Source organism: Narcine bancroftii, chromosome 2 (assembly GCF_036971445.1).
Source record: "Narcine bancroftii isolate sNarBan1 chromosome 2, sNarBan1.hap1, whole genome shotgun sequence".
In the NCBI taxonomy this organism is placed as follows: domain Eukaryota; kingdom Metazoa; phylum Chordata; class Chondrichthyes; order Torpediniformes; family Narcinidae; genus Narcine; species Narcine bancroftii.
Genome location: NC_091470.1, coordinates 187458039 through 187483403, shown reverse-complemented (window position 1 = coordinate 187483403; position 25365 = coordinate 187458039). Strand labels below are relative to the sequence as shown.

The 25365-nt window shown below is 43.0% G+C and overlaps 1 protein-coding gene across 1 annotated transcript in view; it reads right to left on the bottom strand.

The window, feature by feature from the left end:
• Positions 1–25365, bottom strand: part of LOC138753019 (uncharacterized) — a 114482-nt gene that overhangs the window by 13024 nt on the left and 76093 nt on the right. The window contains exons 41-45 of the mRNA XM_069915613.1: positions 16277–16411; positions 4496–4602; positions 3585–3693; positions 2542–2698; positions 335–414 (exon numbers count right to left, since the gene is read on the bottom strand). Coding sequence (XP_069771714.1) covers positions 335–414; positions 2542–2698; positions 3585–3693; positions 4496–4602; positions 16277–16411 — 588 coding nt within the window. The remainder of the gene's footprint in view (positions 1–334; positions 415–2541; positions 2699–3584; positions 3694–4495; positions 4603–16276; positions 16412–25365) is intronic.

Sequence of the window (25365 nt, the reverse complement as noted above, 5' to 3'; positions counted from 1 at the left end):
CTGTGGAATTCGCGCCTGTTGAAGCAATGGAGGTGACCTCAGTAAATGTATTTAAGATGAGATTGGATAGATGTTTACATAATAGGGGAATTAAGGGATGTGGGGATGGAGATGAGCCCATCATCTGATCAGCCATGATCTCATTGGAGGTGGAGCAGGATCGACGGGCCAAATGGCCAACCCCTGCTCCTATTTTTTGTGTCCCTATGTTCCAGATGGCCCAGTCTTCCAGCTGTGGTCCCATCTACAGCTATGTTGAACCTCACTTCCCATCCCCACCACTTCTCAGCAATGCATTGGCCCTCCCACTGTGGCACAGAGTGATTGAGCTCACCATGGTCGGAGCAGCTGGTGCCCTCCCGAGGTTTGCGCAGAGCCACGCTGGTTTCATGGGTACACGGTAAACAGATGGGCCTGGGGATGCAGAAAGGGAGAGTCAGGAGCAGGACCGGAGGCTATGGAGTTGGGTGAGCTTACTCACACACACATACACTCACTCACACACACACTCACTCACACACACACACACACACTCTCACACACACTCTCACACACACTCTCACACACACTCTCTCTTCCCCCCCCATACACACTCTCTCTGCAGATTTCACTGAGGCGAACAACCAGGAGAGATGTGATGGGGACGATCCCTCCTCACTGCCCCTGCCTCAGGCGATGCACCAAGATGCTTCTCCTCGCCGTCCAGCCTTCCCCCGGATTAGACACCCCCTGACCACCACCACTTTTTAAAAACATACAACTTTATTTAAAATTACAGCATTACAAGACGCAAAGGTAATTGGGAGAATCCTGGGAATGATAGGCCGGTGAGTCTTACATCAGTGGTGTGCAGATTAATAGAGAGGATTCTTAAGGATAGGATCCATGAGCTTTTGGAGAAGAATGGTCGACTCAAGGAAAGTCAGCACGGCTTTGTGAAGGTCGTGCCTCATGAATCTAATTGAGTTTTTTTTAGGGAGGTAACAAAAGACATTGATGGGGGTCGGGCAGTAGACGTAGATTTTAGCAAAAGGCATTCGGCAAGGTCCCCCACAAGGGGCTCATCTTGAAAGTTGTGAGGTTCTGGATCGGTGGAACCTTGGCTACGTGGATAAAAAATTGTCTTGGAGGAGGAAAGCAGAGAGTAGTAGTGGAAAGAAAGGATTCTGCCTGGAGCTCGGTGCCACAGGGACCTGTTCTGGGACCCCCCCTGCTCTTTGCCATTATTTTTTTATAAATCTGGATGAAGAGGCGGGTGGGTGGGCCAGTAAGTTTGCGGATGGCACGAGGGTTGGAGGAGTTGTGGATGGAGCTGAAGATTGTCGAAGGTCATAAGAGGATGTAGACAGGACACAGAATTGGGTGGAGAAGTGGCAGATGAAGTTCAATCTGCATAAGTGTGAGGTGATGCAATTTGGAAGGACAAACCAGAAGGGCAAGTATGGGGTTAATGGTCGGCTACTTAAGAGTGTGGATGAACAAAGGGACCTTGGGGTTCAAATCCCTCAGGTTAATAGGAGAGTTAAGGCCAATGGGATGCTGGGCTTCATTAGTAGGGGGGATTGAGTTCAGCAGTAGGAAAGTCATGTTGCAACTCTGCAAACCTTTGGTGAGACCACCACTTAGAGAATTGTGTTCTGTTCTGGTTACCTCATTATAGGAAGGATGTGGAAGCTAATGGAGAAGGTGCAGAGGAGATTTACCAGGATGTTGCCTGGATTGGGAAACAAGTCTTATGAGGTTAGCAGAGCTGGGACTTTTCTCTTTGGAGCGTAGATAGGTGAGAGGAGACTTGATCGAAGTGTACAAGATTATGAGAGGTATAGATAGGGTGGATGGCCAGCATCTGATTCCCAGGGCAGGATCAGCAAACACCAGAGGACATGTGTACAAAGTGAAGGGAGAGAGGTTGAGGGGAGTCGTTGGGGTAAGTATTTTTTTTATACAGAGGTTTGTGGGGTCCTTGCTGGTGGGGCTGGTGGTGGAGGTTGAAACATTGGGGCATTTAAGACACAGACGTGGATGAAAGGAAAATAGAGGGTTATGTGGTAAGGAGGGTTAAGTACTTTTTTTGAAGGACTATACAGGTCAGCACAGCATCGAGGGCCAAAGGGCCTGTACTGTTCAATGTTAACACACACAGCTATAACTACAAACCACCATTATGTGGCAAAAAAAAAGCACGAGAGGAAGGAAACACGATTTCCCAACAAATTAAAACATTATGTTCACCATCAACCATCCACGTGATTCCTGAACCCGGTCACCGTCCACTTAGACACTGCGTGTCCCGCTCCAAAACTGCATGGGCCCTGGACGTCACCCCAAAAGAAGGGGGCAGGCCTTCAGCTCTCAGTGCAACCACTGCCAGGCTCGGTGAAGAGTTCTCCCTGTGCTGCCCCTCCCACACTCTCGACCACCACCCCCCTCGCCGTGTCTGGACGGGAGCAGCATGCGGAATGCCAGCCGGGGGGTGGAGGGTGGCATGGCAGAGAGGCACTGGGCCAGCCAATTCTTTCATGGTTGCCTCCTTTCCCATACCTGATGTAAGTCGTGAAATTCATCCTGCTCACCAACTTGATCAGGGCTATGTCATAATCATAGAACTGGTCGATCTTCTCCGCTGACTTACGGGTCAGGTTGTAGAGCGGATGGATAATCACCTTCTCTGGTATCATCTCCACCTTCTTGGTACCCCCTGCAAAGTCAAACAAGCAACCACCTCCTCAGGGCAAGAGGACCAGCCACAAGGGAGACAATCACCCATCCCACGCACACCACGTTGTGGCCTCACATCCGCCCTTCTATCAATTCAAAATGGCCAGCGAATTGCCAAGAGGAGGACTTGGGAGTGCCTGCGCATGGATCGCGAGAAGCTTGGTTTGCAAGTGCAGCAGTTGATGAAGCCAGCAAGTGGAATGTTGGCCCTCGCTGCCGGAGGGATTCAGTTCAGGAGCGGGCAAGTTCTGCAGCAACTGCACAAGGTCCCGGTGAGGCCGCATCTGGAGAACCGCGCGCAGTTCCGGCCTCCTGGCTTGAAGGGTGGACTGACTCTGGAGGTTCAGCCCAGAGATATGGGGGGTTGGCCTGTGCAGAGAGATTGAATTGTCTGGGACTGGACTTGCTGGAATTTCAAAGAATGAGAGGGGGAATCTTGTGCACAGAGGGAGGTAAATCTGCAGAATTCGCTGCCCAGTGGAGGCGACCTCAGGGAATATAGTTAAGATGAGATTGGATAGATGTTTACATCATAGGGGAATGAAGGAATATGGGGAAAAGGCAGGTCAGTGGAGATGAGCCCATCATCAGATCAGCTATGGTGGAGGAAGCTTGATGGGCTGAATGGCCAACTCCTGCTCCTATCCCTTGCCATAGCCCTCCAGAAGCGTGGACAGTCCCTCCCCACCACTCACGATGTCCGCTGATCCTTCACCATAGCCCCTTCTGCCTCGCCGTGCTCCCCACACCACGGCCGCGTTCCCTTACCACAGGTCCTCCTGCGCCACAGTGATCTACCCCTCCCCCCGCCAGGCAGTGTGATGGAGCCCTGTCTGCCCAGAACCATGGGAGATCCCGCGACATACCCGCGTACACGCTCAGCACCCACGGCTCCTTCTCCACCCGTTTGTCAATGCAGTGAGCCGCTGTCAGTATCCATTGCTGTGCCACGATGGAGCCCGAGCAGCGGCTGCCCTGGGGGAGAGATTTGGCATTAGACCCTTCGTAGGTGGGGGACTGGGAGTAACAGTGAGGGGGGAGGGGAGTAACAGTGAGGGGGGAAGGTCAGTGAGAGGGTGGGTTGGTGAGGGGGAGGATCAGCATTAGACCCTTCGTAAGTGGACGGCGGGTCAGCGAGGGAGAGGGAAGGGTCAGTGAGGGGGAAGGGAGACTCAATGAGTGGGCCGGTGGGGGTTCATTGGACAGGATGGCAGGGAAGGAGGTGGTTGAGGAAGGTCACAGGGGGCCGGTTGGAGGGGCACCTTGCTGCAAAACTTTTCTGAAATGGTACTGAACCACTGATCCTGTCCGTGTCATCTCCTCCTCCTTTCCTGGCTGCCCCCTCTCTCCTCCACACCCCACTGTCACTTCCCCTCTCTGTCTCAATGACATTTCTGCCCCATTATCTCACACTCACACTCACATGCACATGCACCCCCACCCCTACCCACCCACACACTCTTTCCCTCTCTATGTGTCTTTTACTCTCATGTCTGCACACTGGATGATGTTGCACCTCTCTCTCCTCTCTCTCCCCATCACATTCTCTCTCCATCACTCCATCCCCCTCCAAACCCTTCTCTCTCTCTCCCTCTCTCCAAATCTCATTCTCTCTCTCTTTCTCCCAATCTCCCATATCTCTTCCCCCCCCAAAACCCCTCCCCACTTCACCATCCCCCTCCCCCCATTCACCCTGGATTCCAACCACATGGAGTCGGGGTACACACAGAACCTGGGGTCCAACTGGCACTTTCGGGCTCAGTCAGGGACAGCTCACCTCTTTCTTGTTATTGAAGATTTGGACGAACCACGGGTAGGAACTCTGGTCGGTGGCAACTAGGCTCTTGTTTGCGAACCCACAGAGATTTCCGACCGAAGAAAGGTCTGTTGACAGGAATAATGGATGAAGTCCCAGGGCGGCGCTCCCTCCCAGGTCTTCCCGCAACCCCCGCAGCACATAGTGCTCTCTGGGAACACCCCTTCCTCAGTACAGTGCTCCTGCGATTTCCCCAGCCCTCTCTCCACAGGTTGGAGCTCCGTGAAGAGGCAATCCCTCAGCTCTTACTCCGATATTTCAGACACCCAGCCCCTCATGCTTTTAAACACCTAGATACATCTCCATTTCTCACCTCGCAGACCGAGCCTGTTGGGGGCCCATCACCCACAACTTTATGCTCCAGCCGCAGTCCTCACTGCCAGAATCTCTCACCTGCCCCCCTTCCACCCCCAGCTACTCCAAGGACCACAAGAACATAAAGAAACAGGAGCAGGAGTTGGCCATCCGGCCCACCAAGCCAGCTCCGCCCCGATCTGTTTACAGGATCACCTCCACCGACCTGCCTTTCCCCCATGTCCCTTCAGACCCCTTCTACATAAAATTCAATCCAACCTTGTCCAAAATATATTTACTGAGGTCACCTCCACTGCTTCAATGGGCAACGGATTCCACAGATTCACCTCCCTCTCGGAAAAGCAGTTCCTCCTCATCTCCATCCTGAATCTACTCCCCTGGATCTTAAGGCGATGTCCCCTAGTTCTGGTCTCCCTCACCAATGGGAACCTTTTTCAATTTTTTATTGGTTTTATCAAATAAATGTTACATAGGTAGATGACAATAAAATGAAATGTTAACAAATCTTATATAATATTAGTGGTTCTCAACCTTTTTCTTTCCACACGTCCCACTTTAAGTAATCCCTCTGCCATCAGTGCTCTGTAATGAGTAAGGGATTGCCTAAGGTGGGATGTGAGTGGGAAGGAAGGGTGAGAATCAATGGTCTACACCCAGTTTTTACTGAGATATTTTCCTTGAGAAAAATTATCATTAGACCATTTTCTTTGAAGCGATGAACCCATGTCATAAAGCAGTCAATAGTGGATCCATTGTCCCACTTATTCCAAAGAGAGTGAGAAAAGGATTTGGAGTCAAATTAATGTTAAGAGCTAAAGACAAGGTACGAAATACCCCTTCCCAAAAATTGGGAAGGGAAGGTCAATAACCAGAACATATGATCCAGTGAACCTTCTTCAGTTATACATTTGTCACATTTAGAAGAGAGATTCAAATTTAGCCAATTGGACATTGGAATAGTGGGCCCGGTGTACTCCCTTAAACTGTATTAATGAGTGTCGAGCACAAAAAAAGGATGTGAATGTACTCGCTTCAGAATAGAGTCCCATTGTAGTTTCAGAAAATGGCTGTTGAAAATCCTGTTCCCATCATTAATTCTGTCCAGAGAACTTTGAAGTAATTCATAAAGACTAGATCCCACCCCTTCATAATGAGGTTGAGAATTATAAATCATCCCCATCATATTAGGTTCCAGGGAGCTTCAAAATTAAAGAGTTCAAGAAGCTCCTGACCTCTAGATTACAAAAGAAACGATGTCTAGGGATTATAAATTTAGTTGTTCAAAAGAGGCAAGATTTTGGTCAGTAAAAATATCTAAAAAGGATCGGATACCTATATTTGACCATTGATGGTAACCGACACCATGAACCAATGGTTAAAAATGACTAATTAATAAGAATCCATGATACCCGAAATGTTTCCTAAATTGAAATCAGATTCTCAGTGTATGTCTGACAACAAAATTATCAGTTAGCTTGGAGGCCAGAAAAGGTAAAGGTGCTCCAAGTATCAAAAGAAGAGAAGACTTTTTGGTGGATTTAATTTCTAAATTAATCCATCTTGATCTTCCTAAATTTTCATTATGATGAATCCATCTCATATTAGCTGCCCAAGAGTAAACCTAATGCCAAACCCCTGGTTCTTTTTACTATTTTGAAGGAAAACCTTTTTTAAGATGGGGGTGTCCCACCAATGGGAACAATTGACCGACATCTATGGAGGCTCTGCCTTTCATAATTTTGAACGTTTCTATAAGATCCCCTCTCATTCTTTTAAATTCCAGCGAGTGCGGCCCCAGACGACTCGATCTCTCCTCGTAGGCCAACCCCCTCATCTCTGGAATCAGCCTGGTGACCCTCCTCCGCACTGCCTCCAAAGCCAGGACATCCTTCCTCGAGCCAGGAGACCAGAACTGCACACAGTTCTCCAGACGCGGCCTCACCAGGACCGTGTACGGTTAAAGCAGAACCTCCCTGCCCCTAAATTCTATCCCTCTTAGCAATGAATCAGATTTATTTTAAGAGTACATAGAGGACATCGCATGAGAGTTTTTTTGAAAGCCAACGTCCCATTTGCCTTCTTGATTGCTTGCAAACCAACCTCTTGCGATTCATGTACAACATTGAAAACTGCAGACAGAGACAGGCACGGGGGGCATGGCAAGATGGCGTAGGAAGAGGACATGTGGAAACATCTCTCCCCAACTGAATTAATTAATGCCTGAATTATAAAGATTTTAAGAAGTTTTTGAAAGTTGTAAGAAGTGGATTAAGTTTTGATTGCAGTGAACATGAAGAAAACAAAAGGTTTGTGAAGAAAATGACTTTTAAATGCACATGAAGTGCTGAAGAATTACGCCTTACCTTCCAGAAGGAACCTCGGGAGTGGACTGGAGCAGTTCCCAAGCACCAGAGGACTCTACTGGGCAAGTTGAGTATAAAGCCAGCGCCCTCTTTGCTGTCGGGGACGCAAGGTGTCGCCGAGATTTCTAGTCCTTCCACTGAGTGGGGGGATCGTGCAAGCCCGATGCGTGGCAAAGAGACGTGGCTGTGACGTACCCGAAGGGGGGCGGAATCGGAGGTGCGTGGCCAGCGGTTCGGCTGCACGCAGCAATGCGTCTGAGGGAACTCGCTTACGTACGATGGGTGCACTGGGCACGCGCATGCGCACGCCCCTCGACTGGGTCCGGGCAGTGGGGGGGGGGGGGATCAGCCTCCGAGGTCGGCCCACTGTGGGGGTGGGGTGGGGTCCAAACCTGCAACCAGGTTGCCCGGGCAGATATGATGCCAGGTGAAGAGGAAGAAGGAAGCCCTGCTTTGTTGGATGAGGAAGAAAAAGCAATACTTATGGAGGCAGCCAGAAAGTAGGCCTCAGGCTTTAAAGACTACTTCTCCACAAATTTTAAGGATGACTTCTGCTGGAGCTGAAGCTGTTAATCCTATATCAGAAGGTATTGATAAGCAAATGGAAAATATGGTTTACAAATGAATCAAGGTTTTACAGGTGTCAATGTTCAATTTGATGATATGAAAGTGAAAATTAATAATACATGTGAAGAAATTTCAACTGTAAGGATGGATATTTCTACAGTAAAAACAGATGTTAATGTGAGAGATGAGTAAAACTAATATGAAAATATGAGAGATGAATAAAGGCAGTATGAAAGGATAGATAATAGATAATAGAATGTAGGAAGTAAAGTTAGTCTGAATAAGATAAGGGTCTTCTAGCCTTTTAGACAGAATTAGCAAGTTCTGCATATAAGAATAAGCCCTGAGGGTCGGGAAGGTGTGAATAAGGACAAAGGTAGGTTTGTGAATAAGGACATAGGCAGACAGGATTGCCTAATGCCAAACTCATCCAGGAGGCAGAAATACTTGAATGTTTACGGGACGGTTATCTAGACCAATATATCGAGGAACCAACTCGGGAGCAGGCCATTTTAGATTGGGTATTATGCAATGATAAGGGGCTAATCAACAATCTTGTTGTACAAGGCCCTTTGGGTAGGAGCGATCACAATATGATCGAATTCTCACTCAACATGGAGAGTGATGAAATTAAAACCGAGACTAAGGTCCTGAATTTAAATAAAGGGAATTATGATGGTATGAGACGGGAGTTGAGTAAGATTGATTGGGTGGTGTTTATGGGGGGTTGACTGTGGATAGACAATGGAAAGCATTCACAGATCTAATGGAGAAATTGCATAAAAATAAACCAAAAAAGGTGACTCAACCGTGGATAACAAGGGAAATTAGAGACAGCATTAGGTCCAAAGAGAGAGCATATCAATTGGCCAAAAAAAGTACCACAACCAAAGACTGGGAGCAGTTCAAGATGCACCAAAGGAGGACAAAGGGATTAATCAAGAGAGCAAAAATAAATTACAAAAGTAAGCTTGCGGCAAATATAAAATCCTGCAAAAGCTTTTATAAGTATGTCAAGAGGAAAAGATTGGTGAAATCCAGAGTAGGTCCTTTGCAGTCAGAATCAGGGGAATATATAATGGGGAGTAAGGAAATGGCAGACCAATTAAATTCTTACTTTAGTTCTGTTTTTACAAGAGAGGATACAAATAACCTCCCAAGGATGTTGGGAAACATAGAGACTAATGTAAGGGAGGAACTGAAAGAAATCAGTATCTCTAAGGATATGGTCTTGGGGAAATTGATGAGATTGAAGGCAGATAAATCCCAAGGGCCTGATAATCTACATCCGAGGGTCTTAAGGAAGTGGCCATTCAGATAGCAGATGCTTTAAGAATTATTTTCCAGAACTCGATAGACTCAGGATCAGTACCCATGAATTGGAGGGTAGCTAATGTTACCCCACTATTTAAAAAGTGGGTAGAGAAAAAGCGGGGAATTATAGGCCGGTGAGCCTTACATCAATAGTGGGCAAAATGATGGAATCCATTATTAAGGATGTAATGGCGGAGCATATGACTAGCAGAGAAGGGATCGGACAGAGTCAACATGGATTTGCAAAAGGTAAATCGTACTTGACAAATCTATTGGAATTCTTTGAGATGGTGACAGGTAAAATAGATGGGGGAGAGCCAGTGGATGTGGTGTACCTGGACTTCCAAAAGGCCTTCGATAAGGTCCCGCATAAACGACTGGCTTACAAAATCAAGGCTCATGGGATTGGGGGCAAAGTATTGATGTGGATTGAGAACTGGCTGGCAGGTAGAAGACAGAGAGTTGGGATAAATGGCTCATTTTCTGAGTGGCAGGCGGTAACCAGTGGGGTGCCACAGGGATCTGTACTGGGACCCCAGCTGTTCACAATTTACATTAATGATCTGGATTAGGGGATTGGATGTAATATCTCCAAATTTGCAGTTGTGTGCACGGAAGAGGGGGTCAGGAAGCTCCAGTGTGATTTGGATAAATTGAGGGACTGGGCAGATACATGGCAAATGCACTACAATGTGGATAAATGTGAGGTTATCCACTTTGGTAATACAAACCGGAGGGCAGATTACTATTTGAATGGCAATAGATTAAGAGATGGGGAAGTGCAGAGAGACCTAGGGGTACTTGTACACCAGTCTCTGAAGGTGAGCATGCAGGTACAGCAGGTGGTTAAAAAGGCAAATGGTATGTTGGCCTTCATATCAAGAGGGCTTGAGTATAGGAACAAGGATACCTTACTGCAGCTGTACAGGGCCTTGGTGAGACCCCACCTGGAGTATTGTGTGCAGTTTTGGTCACCTTATCTAAGGAAGGATGTTCTTGCAATGGAGGGAGTGCAGAGGCGATTCACCAGGCTGATGCCTGGAATGACTTATGAGGAAAGATTGCGCAAATTGGGATTGTACTCGCTGGAGTTTAGAAGATTGAGAGGGGATCTCATAGAGACGTATAAAATTCTGGCAGGACTGGACAGAATGGATGCAGATGGGATGTTTCCAAGGATGGGAAAATCCAGAACCCGGGGCCATGGTTTGAGGATAATAGGCAAACCATTTAGGACCGAGATGGGGAGGAATTTCTTTACCCAGAGGGCGGTGAATCTGTGGAATTCATTGCCACAGAGGGCAGTAGAGGCAGGTTCATTAAATATATTTAAGAGGGAATTAGATATATTTCTTCAGTATAAGGGTATTAAAGGTTACGGAGAGAAGGTGGGGACAGGGTACTGAACTTTAAGATCAGCCATGATCTCGTTGAATGGCGGAGCAGGCTCGAAGGGTCGAATGACCTACTCCTGCTCCTATCTTCTATGTTTCTATGAATGTAAGGGGGAGGGTACTTCTATACTGAAATAAACTGTATAAAAGTTGGATGAGCCCCAGTATCTGTGTGTATTCCCAGGGTAAGAGGAAGCACCCAACTTTGCATTGTTGTACAATAAATGTTCTTTGTTCTCAATTTTTGTCTCGAGCAAATTCTGTGAAGGTACTTCTGTTTCTCACAAATGGGGGCTCGTCCGGGATCCCACTCCCTCCACTGACAGAGTGCCCAACGACGAGGGTAGGTGCACCCCAGCTGATTCAGCTGGACTCATGGACGGCGGGTGACTGGTCAGTGGACGAAGCGAGTGATGTCCGAGAAGAGGCATTGAGAACAAACGATGGGAGGATGTTAAGGAAGCGCGCGAGGAATAGCTACTGGATCCCGGTAAGAGGAATTTTACTTACCTGTTAGTATGGGAGGTGTGAGTGGCAAGGGAAATAGTCCTAAGGAAGGACGGGACGATCAGATAACTAAGCAAAGTCCATTAGGATTAATGCTATCTGATTGGGGTGCGGGGAGAACCCGCGGGAAAGACAAACAGACCATGGTCAGGTATTGCTGTCTGGAATGGGTTAAAAAACCCGATAAAAGGGAATTCGGTATATTGACCAAAGTTCAGATCCGATGAGGACTGGATGTATCAGGCATTGAACATCTGGCTCTATCAAAATCAAAGAGATAATATTGAGAGCAGAGAATATGCAGCCTGTTGGCTCAGTGGATTGGTTGATCAACTGATTTTGAATGAAAAGGAATGTAAGGACAAGAAGGATGAGGAACCTTTTGTCCCTGAAACACAAGGATGGGATGTGTTACATTCCCTTCCTCCACCTTATGCTCCTCCTATGCCGGCTCCTATCTTTCCCCTCTCTCCTATGCTCTACCCTTCTTCACCTTCCCCTCCTCCCCCACAGCTAAAGAAAGGAGAAGAAAGTAGGGGTGGTATGATGATCCGTTCACAAAGTACTAGATTACCACTTCAATTGACAAGACAGGGAGGAGACTTTGATTCAGAACAGTGTGAGACCCTCCGGGAGGGAAGGGTAGAACCCTTTGATTCATTTCCCGGAGATCAGGAACCTAGACATTATAAAGGAGAGGATAAGCCAGAAATTAACTGGTTGAGACCTTTACAGGAAGTTCCCGTGGGAGGGGGTCTCGGTTTCGTAAACGTGCCCCTGACTAGTACGGAGATGCGTAACTTTAAGAGAGAAATGACCTCCCTGATAGAGGATCCTCAGGGATGTGCCGAACAATTAGATCAATTTTTGGGACCAGATATATATACATGGGTATTAACGGGCTTCGTTACTAATTCAGCCCCAGACATCAGGAGAAAATTGCAGAAGACTGAGAATTGGCATGAACAGGGAATAACACAGCTTTTACAGATCGCACAAAGGGCATACGTCCAGAGGTCTGAGGATAAACAGAAAGGAAAGGCTAAGATTTTGATGCAGGCAGTCAAGGAAGTTGTGGAGGGACAGCAGGGAAATGTTAGGGGCTGTGTGCCAGCTCCTGGACGTTGGGATAAGCGCCGGGAGTGGGAGAGTAGAGAACAGAGATAATTTCATAAATCACGACTTCTCACTTCAGTCACTGACCAATATTAATTATAATTCATGTAAAAATGTAAATGTCTTAAATGATCATTTATCAATACTGTAGAATGAGCGAATTTAACTACCAGTTAATTTCATTTTATGAAATAAATTGTATTCAAACATGATTTTGCACAGGGAGTACGTGAGAGTTGAGCGATGTTATAACATTTGCAAGGAGAAATGTTTGCACAAATAGGGTGAGTTCTATACATCTTATTTTTTTAAGTGTATGTAAAATAAAGAAAGGATCTGATGTGTAAAGTGGCTGGATCAGCCAGTTGAAGGGGGAGTGTGCATGTCCCTTTAAGCACGTTGTGGCATTTGAAACTGAGGCTTCAGGCTCCTGTCTTGCAGTTAGCGATATGGACCCCTCTCAATAGATTTAGTACATTTGTTCTACACATTCAGCAGTTAAGGTCCGTGAGTTTAAAGATCGCCCACTTCTGGAGAATAAAGAAACCTCTGGGGAATCCAATAAGTTTAACGATTGATTTCTCTGGTGCATTTTCCTCCGGAGTGAAACTCATGCCTCAGCACAATTTCTCTGTATTGCCGCTGTAATTTAGTTCATGAAAACTTCCCCCATTCATCAGGTTTATATTTAAATCCGGTCGTGCGGAAGTTACATTGTAAATAATCACAGAGGTAAACCCTGCGCGACTGGATTTAGCTTAATGGAGAAATAAACCTGCGAACAGGTCTATGGTGGTGTGTGAGTACTGCAATAGCTGGAATATGATTTAAATTAGTGGCATAGTTCAGAACAATTGGGTGCATAGGCATAACAATATCATTAATAGCTCACAGATCTTGTACCAGATGCTATTTAGTATGTCTCGGCTTAAGGACTGGAAAAATTGGCACGTTATGGAGAGATTGGCATGGCACCAATATTTCTTGATTCAATAATGACTCCACAAGCTCCAGGATTTATGCAGCAGAACTTTTAAGTGGAATATAATAGAAACTAGCCTGTACTTAAATGATTGTGTGTGCAATCTTCATAAGAACATCTTTTAAATGTTTTTTGGTGCCGGTTTTACAGATTGCTTTAAATAAGGCCAACTCCTGTGGGCTGTGGCGCAAGGCATTTAATGTTTAAATTACAATAGCGATGTTAAATAATCGTCAAATTTGTTGTAGTCTGCAGTGACAAAGACATGTCTTATTCCCACTCAGCTATTTTTAAAATAAATTCATTTTAGAATACAGTTAATATCACTCGCCGAATCATTATGGCTAATTGTGTACTCAAGGCAGAACTAAAGGTTGAATATGTTTCAAGTTCTCTCGCAGGGGCTCTTGTGCTGCAATGTCTGTTATGTACTCACTCTAACAAATTGCAGGTTGGTTGCCTCATACAGACAAGCAGCTTCAACTGCATTTTAATAAGGTCTCATATATTCAAAACCCATGGAAATATGGTTTGTGTTTCTTTTTACAATAATTCTAAATATAACATTTACACTAACACAAAGAAAAGTCAGATTGTTATGGTAAATGGTGTCTTGCCTCACAACAATTTTGGAAACTTGTAAAAACAGATAAGGCATTAAATTGCAGCTATTCACTTTTAATTAGCATTTCACCAAGTAAACAGGATCGTGAACTAAAAAATCCTGGGAATACATTTGCAATTAATTAAGACAGAAGGGTTTATTAGTTCAAAACCCACCCCTGGAGCATCCTATTCATTTTATTAAATCTGGTGATTGGGTATATGTAAAAGCATGGCAAGATCACCAACTAAAACCTGTCTGGGGCGACCCCTATTGTGTACTTTTGATTACAGACACTGCAGTGCGAACGAAAGAAAAGGGGTGGACGCACATACAACGAATTAAACAAGCTGCTGATCCACGGACTAAAGACATTGATAATCTACCCTCCACCTGGCGTGCAGTCCTTCATCCTTCTGATCTGAAAGTTACACTACGCCAGGAAAAAGTGCTGTAATGTTGTTTTTACCATTTGCTGTTTTATTTACTTGTTGGTTCCCAATTTTTGGGAAATCACCAAATTGCTCACAATGTATTAAGTCCTCCTGGAACAGGGGCAGCAGAGGTGACAATTATTTACCTTTAGAATGTAGACAAGGTGCAGGTAGAGAGTATAGTCATAGTGGGGTATGGGTTAATAAAGGATCCCAACATGGACCAGGGGAACAGAACGGCCCTAGGGGAGTAGACTTAGTTTGTATTCCGGCCTCTACAGATATTAAAAAGAGGAGTTTTAAAGAGATAGCACAAAGAAGATGGTGGGACAATGACAGACAGAATGTTAGTCAGGATTGTACATGTAGCAGAGATAGAGTGAATACATATGCTAATGTGACAGACAGGCTGCAACTCACAGGTTCAGTGATACTTATGCTAATGTTCGCAGACAAGCTGCAACTCGCAGGTTAAGTGACAAGAAACACCCCTCCCCAACTTAGTCTCCTGTAAATCATCCTTTGGGTCACACAGACATTCGGAATGTTAAAAACCACCACTGTAAGGGGAGTTCCAGTTGTAAACGACGTAAGCTGCTCCAGAACACCACAATCAGACTCCAGGCAGCCTTGGAGATCATCACCGAACAGACAGCGATGGCCCTGAATTTAGGGGCTGAAGAAAGACGACAGATACGAGCCACAGTTCAACAAAACCGCCTGGCTCTCGATTACTCGTTGGCAGCTGAAGGCAACGTTTGTGAAAGACTGGTTAATGACAATGCTCACAAAGGTCAGGCGGTTAACGACACTTCTTCAGGAGTCCGAAAATCTTCCCATGCCTAGGATCAGACTTGGGAACCTCGGTCCGTTGTGGAATGTTCTAGACTTCATATTGGTAACTGGAGTCTGATACCCACAGCCCTTATAGCAGCTAGACTCGCTATTCTGGCCATTATGGTGCTCCCCTGCCTAAAGACTTGTGTGCAGTATTTAATTCAACGGACCCCTTGTCAGATCACTATAACCCAAAGGATGTATGTTTCCCAAATTCTGTCTGATGATGCTGAGACTGCAGTTCATTTACTGACTCGCTGGGAAAAAGACCAAGTTTACAAGTAATACATTCCAGTTGAGAATTCACGAAGCGTAGCTAAAAGAAAAGTGAGGATTGTGAGAGATGAGTAAAACTAATATGAAACTATGAGAGATGAATAAAGCCAGTATGAATAGGATAAGGGTAGATAATAGAATGTAGGAAAGTAAAGTTAGTCTGAATAAGATAAGGGTCTTCTAGCCTTTTAGACAGAATTAGCAAGTTCTGCATATAAGAGTTAGTAAGCCCTGAGGGTCGGGAAGGTGTGAATAAGGACAAGGCAGGTTTGTGAATAAAGACAATAAGGACAATGACATGATGAATGTAAGGGGGAGGGTACTTCTATACTGAAATAAACTGTATAAAAGTTGGGTGAGCCCCAGTGTGTGTGTGTATTCCCAGGGTAAGGGGAAAGCACCCAACTTTGCATTGTTGTATAATAAATGTTCTTTGTTCTCAATTTTTGTCTCGAGCAATTTCTTTGAAGGTACGTCTGTTTCTCACGAAAGCCGTTGATATTGTACAAGACAAGTTTAAGAAGATTGAACAAGCTTTTGCTGATTGTAACAATAAAGTAGACAGAAACAGGATCTAAGACCCTTCTAGTCTATTATCCTGCCTGATCCCACTGACCTGCACCTGGATCTCTCCGATCCACATATAAAACGTCAAAATTGAATCTGCATTTACCAATTCAGCGCCACTCATTCCACACCCCAACCACTCTCTGCATGAAGAAGTTCCCCCTGATGGTCCCCTTAAACATTTCCCCTTTCACCCTTAACCCATGTCCACTGCCCTAACCCCAGTGTAAAATGCCTGCTTCCATTTACTCTGTCTATACCCAATGTAATTTTGCAGAACCCGCTATTAAATCTCCCCTCATTCTTCGATGCTCCAGAGAATAAAGACTTAACCTGTTTAACCCTTCCCTGTAATTCTGTTCCTCAAATCCTGGCCACATCCTCGCAAATCTCCTCTGTGCTCTTTCGAGCTTACTGGTATCCTTCCTGTAGTTAGGTGACCAAAATTGCCTCGACTTGTGCTTACCCAGCATCGAGTCAAAGACGGTGTGGATTTCGCCCTTTTGTAGGAGGAAGACGTGTTTCTCGTTGTTCTTCTTCGACGCAATGGAGTTGATCTCATCCTTGTTCACGTCACTGCCAAGTCCAAACACGTAGACGTCTGAAAGACACAGGACGTCCTGAAGGAGGCAGTGCAAGATTAACTGGCCCCAGGGTGATCACCCATCCCCTGAGATCCAGGTGACCCAAGGCAGACTAGATGACCTCCCCGTCATTGCTGCCCTGGTGGTGGGGTGAGGGGCTGAGGCACAAGAGTAGGAGACCGCAAGCCATGAGGCCCATCAAGCCTGCTCCACCATTGAATGAGATCTTCGTGGCTGGCCTTGTGCTCAGCTCCAGTTACCAGCCCATTGGCGCAGTGCAACCATGAGGGGTTCATATCCGGTGCTGCCCGTATGGAGTTTGTACATTCTCTGGCCCCCCCCCCCACCCCACCATTCAAAATGTACAGGGGATATTGGGTGTAATAGGGCAGCATGGGCTTGTTAAATGGCCTGTTGCTGTGTTTATGTCTAAATAAAACATAACCCCTTAACTCCCCTGTTCTATCCATCCGTGTATTAAATACATTTAATGGCACATTCTCTACCGCTTCCTTGGGCAGAGAATTCCACAGATTCAGTACTCTCTGGAAGAAATTGTCCCTCCTCATCTCTGACTTGGATTGACTTCCCTGAATCTTTTTTTTTATTTTTTAAAATTTTTTATTTTTCACACCATAAATCACATTAGCCATGATACACACTTTTTCCTTTTCACACATATACAGTGACATTTTCTCCCCCCCACCTCCCTCCTCCCAACCCACCCCCCACCACCCCCCATCCATCCATTTAAGGTATACAATCTAGGATATATTAAACCAGTCAGACAATGTTGTCACTCAACAAAAATACACCAGAAATTCTACTGAGTCCATTCTTTTCTTTCCTTCTCCTTCCATCAACTTAGGTAATGATTGTCCCCGGTAGGTTTAAGCTATTGTATTTAATGTAAGGCTCCCATATTTGTTCGAATATTTCAATATTATTTCTTAAACTATATGTTATTTTTTCTAATGGAATACATTTATTCATTTCTATTACCATTGTTGTATTTTCAAATTATCTTCCAATTTCCAGGTTGACATAATACATTTTTTTGCTACGGCTAGAGCTATCTTAACAAATCTTTTTTGTGCATCCTCCAAATCAGTTCCAAATTCTTTGTTTTTTATGTTACTTAGGAGAAAGATCTCTGGATTCTTTGGTATATTGTTTTCTGTTATTTTATTTAATATCTGATTGAGATCTTCCCAAAATTTTTCTACTTTCTCACATGTCCAGATTGCATGAATTGTTGTTCCCATTTCTTTTTTACATCGAAAACATCTATCAGATACTGTTGGGTCCCATTTATTTAACTTTTGAGGTGTAATGTATAGCCTGTGTATCCAGTTATATTGTATCATACGTAACCTCGTATTTATTGTATTTCTCATCGTTCCAGAACATAATTTCTCCCATGTTTCCTTTTTCTATCTTTATATTTAAATCTTGTTCCCATTTTTGTTTAGTTTTACCATTTGTTTCCTCATTCTCCTTTTCTTGCAGTTTAATATACATATTTGTTATAAATCTTTTGATTATCATTGTATCTGTAATCACATATTCAAGGTTACTTGCCTCTGGCAAACTCAAACTGCTTCCTAATTTATCCTTCAAGTAGGATCTCAATTGGTAATATGCCAGCGCTGTATCTTGAGTTATATTGTACTTATCTTTCATTTGTTCAAAGGATAAGAATCTATTTCCTGAAAAACAATTTTCTATTCTTTTAATCCCTTTTTTTTCCCATTCTCTAAAGGAATCTATTGTAAAAGGGAGTAACTTGTTTTGCGTCAATATTAGTTTTGGTAATTGATAATTTGTTTTATTTCTTTTTACATGAATCTTCTTCCAAATATTGAGGAGATGATGTAATACTGGAGAACTTCTATGTTGTACCAATTTTTCATCCCATTTATATAATATGTGTTCAGGTATCTTTTCCCCTATTTTATCTAATTCTAATCTCGTCCAGTCTGGTTTTTCCCTTGTTTGATAAAAATCTGATAGGTATCTTAATTGTGCGGCTCTATAATAATTTTTAAAGTTTGGCTGTTGTAAGCCTCTTTGTTTATACCACTCTGTTAATTTATCTAGTGCTATCCTCGGTTTCCCCCCTCTCCATAAAAATTTCCTTATTATTTTCTTCAACTCCTTGAAGAATTTTTCTGTCAGTTGTATTGGCAATGCCTGAAATAAGTATAATATCCTTGGAAAAATGTTAATTTTAATACAGTTTATCCTTCTTATTAGTGCTAGTGGCAAATCTTTCCAATGCTCTAAATCGTCCTGTAATTTTTTCATTAGTGGATAATAATTGAGTTTATATAGTTGGCCGAGATTTTTGTTTATTTCTACACCTAGGTATCTTATTGCCTGCATTTGCCATCTAAATGGAGATTCCTTCTTAAATTTTGAGAAATCCGCATTATTCATAGGCATTGCTTCACTTTTATTTACATTTATCTTGTAACCCGACACTTCTCCATATTCCTTCAATTTCTTATATAATTCTTTTATTGATAGTTCTGGTTCTGTTAAGTACACTATAACATCATCTGCAAATAGACTGATTTTATATTCCTTGTCTTTTATTTTTATTCCTTTTATATTATTATCTATTCTTATCAATTCTGCTAGTGGTTCTATAGCTAATGCAAACAATAAAGGTGATAGTGGGCATCCCTGCCGCGTTGACCTGCTTAAGTTAAATTGCTTTGATACATGTCCATTTACTGTCACTTTCGCTAACGCTCCCTTATATAATGCTTTAATCCAATTAATATACTTCTACGGTAAACTGAATTTTTGCAATACTTTGAACAAATAATTCCATTCTACTCTGTCAAAGGCCTTCTCTGCGTCTAAAGCAACTGCTACTGTAGGTGCTTTATTTCCTTCTACTGCATGAATTAAGTTAATAAATTTACAAATATTGTCTGTTGTGCGTCTTTTTTTGATAAATCCAGTTTGGTCTAAATTTACCATTTTCGGTACATGCTCTGCTAATCTGTTTGCTAATAGTTTAGCTATTATCTTATAATCTGTGTTTAGTAAAGATATTGGTCTATATGACGCTGGTGAGAGTGGATCTTTCCCTTGCTTTAGTATTACTGTAATTATTGCTGTTTTACATGAATCTGGTAAGCTTTGTGTTTCATCAATCTGGTTGATTACATCCAGGAGGGGCGGAATTAATAAGTCTTTAAATGTTTTGTAGAATTCTATTGGGAATCCATCCTCTCCTGGTGTCTTATTATTTGGTAATTTTTTTATTATCTCTTGTATTTCTACTATTCCAAATGGTTCTGTTAATTTATTTTGTTCGTCTATTTGTAGTTTTGGTAGTTCAATTTTAGTCAGAAATTCATCTATTTTCCCTTCTTTCCCTTCGTTTTCAGTTCGGGATAATTGTTCATAGAATTCTCTAAAGTTTTCCTTAATTTCTTTTGGATTATATGTAATTTGTTTGTCTTTTTTCCTTGATGCCAATACCATTTTCTTAGCTTGTTCTGTCTTAAGCTGCCATGCTAGGATTTTGTGCGTTTTTTCACCCAGTTCATAATATTTCTGTTTTGTCTTCATTATATTCTTCTCCACCTTATATGTTTGTAGTGTTTCATATTTTATTTTTTTATCCGCCAATTCTCTTCTTTTAGTTGTATCTTCCTTCATTGCTAATTTTTTTTCTATATTTACTATTTCCCTTTTCAACTGCTCTGTTTCCTGATTATAGTCCTTCTTCATCTTGGTTACATAACTTATTATTTGCCCTCTGATGAATGCTTTCATTGCATCCCATAGTAGAAACTTATCTTCCACTGATTCCATATTTATTTCAAAATACATTTTTATTTGTTTTTCAATAAATTCTCTAAAATCCTGCCTTTTAAGTAACATGGGGTTTAATCTCCATCTATACATTCTTGGAGGGATGTCCTCTAGCTTTACTGTCAATATTAAGGGTGAATGGTCTGATAGTATTCTAGCTTTATATTCTGTTTTTCTTACTCTATCTTGCATACTAGCTGATAACAAAAATAGGTCTATTCTTGAGTATATTTTATGTCTAGCCAAGTAATATGAATATTCCTTTTCTTTTGGGTGTTGTTTCCTCCATATATCCAAAAGTTTCATTTCTTCCATTGATTTAATTATAAATTTGGTTACTTTGTTCTTTCTGTTAATTTTTTTCCCAGTTTTATCCATATTTGAATCCAAATTCAGGTTGAAATCCCCTCCTATTAATATGTTCCCTTGCGTATTTGCTACCTTCAAAAAGATATCTTGCATAAACTTTTGATCTTCTTCGTTAGGTGAATATACATTGAGTAGATTCCAAAACTCCGAATATATCTGACATTTTATCATTACATATCTCCCTGCTGGATCTATTATTTCCTCTTCTATTTTAAATGGCACATTTTTACTAATTAATATAGCCACTCCTCTTGCTTTTGAATTATATGATGCTGCTGTTACATGTCCTACCCAATCTCTCTTTAATTTCTTGTGCTCCAAATCAGTTAAGTGTGTTTCTTGCACAAATGCTATATCAATTTTTTCTTTTTTCAGTAAATTTAGCAGTTTCTTCCTTTTAATTTGGTTATGTATTCCATTAATATTTAAAGTCATATAGTTCAACGTAGCCATTTTATACTTTGTTTATCTTCCCTTTCTGTTTTTCCATCATTACCTTTCCTCCTTTTCCATTTCTCTTTTCTTATTTTAAACCCTTTATAAGACAACATTCCTAAAACATCAAACATTTTCCTTATTCTCCTATTTAAAACTTCTTTAGCCCCAATCTCCCCTTCCCCTCCTGAGTTGTCCTTTATCCCTTGTCGGACAACCACATCTCCCCTCTCCATTTGGGTTTGCGAATTCACTCGCAAGCGTCAGCTGATTTTGCAGTGACCGCAACTCCTCCCCACCCAGCCCCCCCCAGAAAAGATTTCACTTTTCATATGTAACAAAGGTCACTCTTTTAGTTCCCTCCTATTCCCTCTATTCCATTTCCTTCCCTTATTAATTCTTGTCTATACTATCTATATTTTCCTCTAAATACGGATACATTCACGTATGCACATTATACACATACACACTTATACCTCTTTACCCACATACATATAAATCGTGGTCATTTTTACTCTCATTACACGTCTTCATCCCTCAGTCTATTTTGTAATTGTTCTGCAAATTTTTGTGCTTCTTCTGGATCCGAGAATAGTCTGTCTTGTTGTCCTGGAATAAATATTTTCAATACCGCTGGATGCTTTAGTATAAATTTATACCCTTTTTTCCATAAAATCGCCTTTGCTGAATTGAACTCCTTTCTCTTCTTTAGGAGTTCAAAACTTATATCTGGATAAATGAAGATTTTTTGCCCTTTGTACTCCAGTGGCTTGTTGCCCTCTCTTACTTTTTCCATTGTCTTCTCTAGTACCTTTTCTCTTGTAGTATATCTTAGAAATTTTACTAAAATAGATCTTGGTTTTTGTTGTGGTTGTGGTTTAAAGGCCAATGCTCTATGTGCCCTTTCTATTTCCATTTCTTGCTGTAGTTCTGGACATCCTAGGATCCTAGGGATCCAATCTTTTATAAACTCTCTCATATTCTTGCCTTCTTCATCTTCCTTAAGGCCCACTATCTTTATGTTATTTCTTCTGTTATAATTTTCCATTATATCTATTTTCTGAGCTAACAGTTCTTGTGTCTCTATAACTTTTTTATTAGATTCCTCTAATTTCTTTTTTAAGTCCTCTACCTCCATTTCTGCTGCTACTGCCCGCTCTTCCATCTTGTCCATTTTCTTTCCCATTTCTGTTAAGGTCATATCTATTTTATTCATTTTCTCTTCTGTGTTGTTTATTCTTCTTCTTAAATCATTAAATTCCTGTGTTTGCCATTCTTTAAATGACTCCATGTATTCTTTAATAAGAGAAAGTATATCCTTTGTCTTGCCTTTCCCTTCTTCTTCTATTTCACTGTACTCTTCCTCTTCCTCTTCTTCTTCCTCTGGGTTGGCCATCTGTTGTTTCTTTGTTGCCCTTTTCTTCTCTTCTTTCTTGTTTTCATTGTCTTCTGTGTTCTCTTCTTGCTGCAGGTGTTCTGCAGCTGTTGTTGCCGGCTGTGGAGATCGACTCCCCAGCTGGTCACCCCTCCCGTCGGTGTGTTTTTTTTTCATGCGCGGTTGCGCACTTTTACTCGGCTCAACGAGCCATTTTTGTAGTCCACTTTCTACCGACCTGAGGGAGCGGGTTTCTCTCTCCACCACGGGCCTCTTCGAACAGGTACGGCCTTCTCCTTCTTCCTCCGTTGTCTTCTCTTCCTCTCTTCTTACCGTTGATTTTGATTTTTCTTTTTTTGTCGCCATCTTCTTTCCACCTTTATATTCACTTTTCTTTAACTTTTATTTCTGTGCCTTTGTGTTTTTCTTTGTTTTTTTTGACTTTTCTGGAGAGGGCTGGAGTTCACCGTCTGGTCACTATTCCATCACATGACTCCCCCCTTTCCTGAATCTTGAGGCTCTGTTGCCCAGTTCCAGATACCCCTGCCAGTCAATACAACTCCCTGCCTCAATCTTGTCCATTCCTTTTGTTTTTGCCTCGATAAGATCCTACCCCCTCCTCCTAAACCTGAACGATGTGACCATTGGGCCCATACCACTGGACTGAACACTTCTGGGCATATTTTATGAATTGCAGGCTGCTAATCAGGAAAAAAAAGACCCTCAAGATTTTCCTATTCATGTACATTTTTTTTAAGATACAAACTATATTTGTGATTTCCTGTCTGCTTCTAGCACAAGAGACCGTGACATGCACTTGGACTTCTTCCCTGCAGATCTCAGTGATGGACGTGGGGGGACATTTCACTGGAACAAGGGGAACATGGGAAAACGGTATCAGGGTAACTGGAATCCATCAGCGCCAGCCGACCATTGTTGGATACTGACATGAGAGGCATCAGATGCTGAGTACAAACGAGAATCAGCGACAAAACATTTTTAGGTCAGTTGAGCTAATGCAATGGGCCAACATGCGAAATTTCATAACAGTTAATTTTTCTCATACATGATGCAGCAAATCTGAAATTATCAGCTTGAAATGGTCTGTGATAATCCCCGTTTTTCTTTAAGGAAGAAAACTGAAAAATCAAATTGTTGTCCAGTGAAGTTAAGAAGAATGAGATTCTGGTGAGGAATGAAAGCATGGGATCTGAACCAGCGCTTCCCCTGGAGGGGGATACTTAGACCCGGTTGGGGAGTGGAGGATAATTTCAGAACAAGGAGTTGCCCATTTCAGTTAGGGATGAGGTGGGGTTCAGCATATAAACAGGCTATTCGGCCCATCATGTCTATGCCAACCATTATGCCTTTCTACACTAATCTCACTTGCCTGCCTAAATTCCATGTCCCTCTCTATCTTGTCAAGATGCTGGTTAAATGTTGACACAGGATTGCACAGATGGTGGGAATCTGGAGAAACTCTGCAGGTCGAACAGCATTTGAGAAGGCAGAGAGATGCTCAACGTTTCAATTGAGACCCTGTATCAGGAGTGTAGACAGTCAAAGTAAAGAGGTCGGGGGGGGAGTGTGAGGCAGGAGCTGGTGGTGATAGGCGGATCCAGGTGAGGAGGGGAACGCTGGGCAGATGGGATCAGGTGGGGTAAAGGTAAAGCTTCCATTATTGTCAGGTAACAGTACATAACAGTGGTCCTCAACCTTTTTCTTCCCACTCACATCCCCACTTTAATTGATCCCTATGCCATCGGTGCTCTGTGATTAGTAAGGGATTGCTTCAGGTGAGTGGGAAGGGAAGATTGAGAACCACTGCTCCGGACCCAATTGTTACTGAAATATTTTGCTTGAGAAAAATGGTCAATGGCCCATTTCCTTTGGACCAATGAAACGGTTCACATAACGAGACAATGAGGGACAATTAAAACTTCCCTTCCCACCCACCGGCCACCTTAAAGCAATCCTTTGCTAATCACAGAGCACCGATGGAAGAGGGATTACTTAAAGTGGGATGTGAGTGGAAAGAAAAAGGTTGAGAACCACTGGTTTAGATGGATTAGGAGAATGGGTAGAGAAGTGGCAAATGAAATATAATGTCGGAGAGCGTCCGGTCGTGCACTTTGGTTGAAAGAAATAAACAGGTGACTATTTTTCAAATCAGGAGAAAATTGAAAATAGCCAGGTGTGAAGGGAGTCCTCGTGCAGGGCAACCTGATGGTGAACTTGCATGTTGAGACCGTGGTGCAACAGGCAAATGCAATGCCAGGTAGCATGGTTGGCGTGACGCCTCCACAACGCCAGCAATAGGGACTGGGGTTCGAATCCCGTGTTGTCTGTAAGGAGTTTGTACGTGTCTCCCCATGTCTGCTCCGATTTCCTCCCAACATTCAAAACATACTGGGAGTGGAGGTTAATGGGGTGTGAATTGGACGGAATGGACTCGTGGGTCGAAATGTATGTCTAGATTTAAATTTCTTTTTTAAAAATGCTGGTGTCAAAAGGAATAGAAGAGCAGGGATGTGATGTTGAAGCTTTATAAGGCACCGGGGAGACCTCATGTGGAGTTTTGTGAGCAGTTTTGGGCTCCTTGTTTATGAAAGGACGTGCTGACGTTGGAAAGGTTCAGAGGAGGTTCACAAGGATAATTCCGGCAATGAAAAGGTTATCCCATGAAGAGCATTTGACAGGTCTTTAGGAGAATGAGGGGGGAATTGTTGAAAGGCATGGACAGAGTAGATGTGGAAAGGTTGTTTGCCACAGTGGGCGAGTCCAGGATAAAAGGCCACAACTTCAGGATTGAAGGGCGTCCACTTTGGAACAGAGATGCGGAGGAATTTCTTCAGAGGGTGGTGAATCTGTGGAATTGGTTGCTGTGGGCATTTGTGGAGGTCGGGTCATTGGGGGTATTTAAGGCAGAGATTGATCGGTTCTTGATTAGCCAGGGGC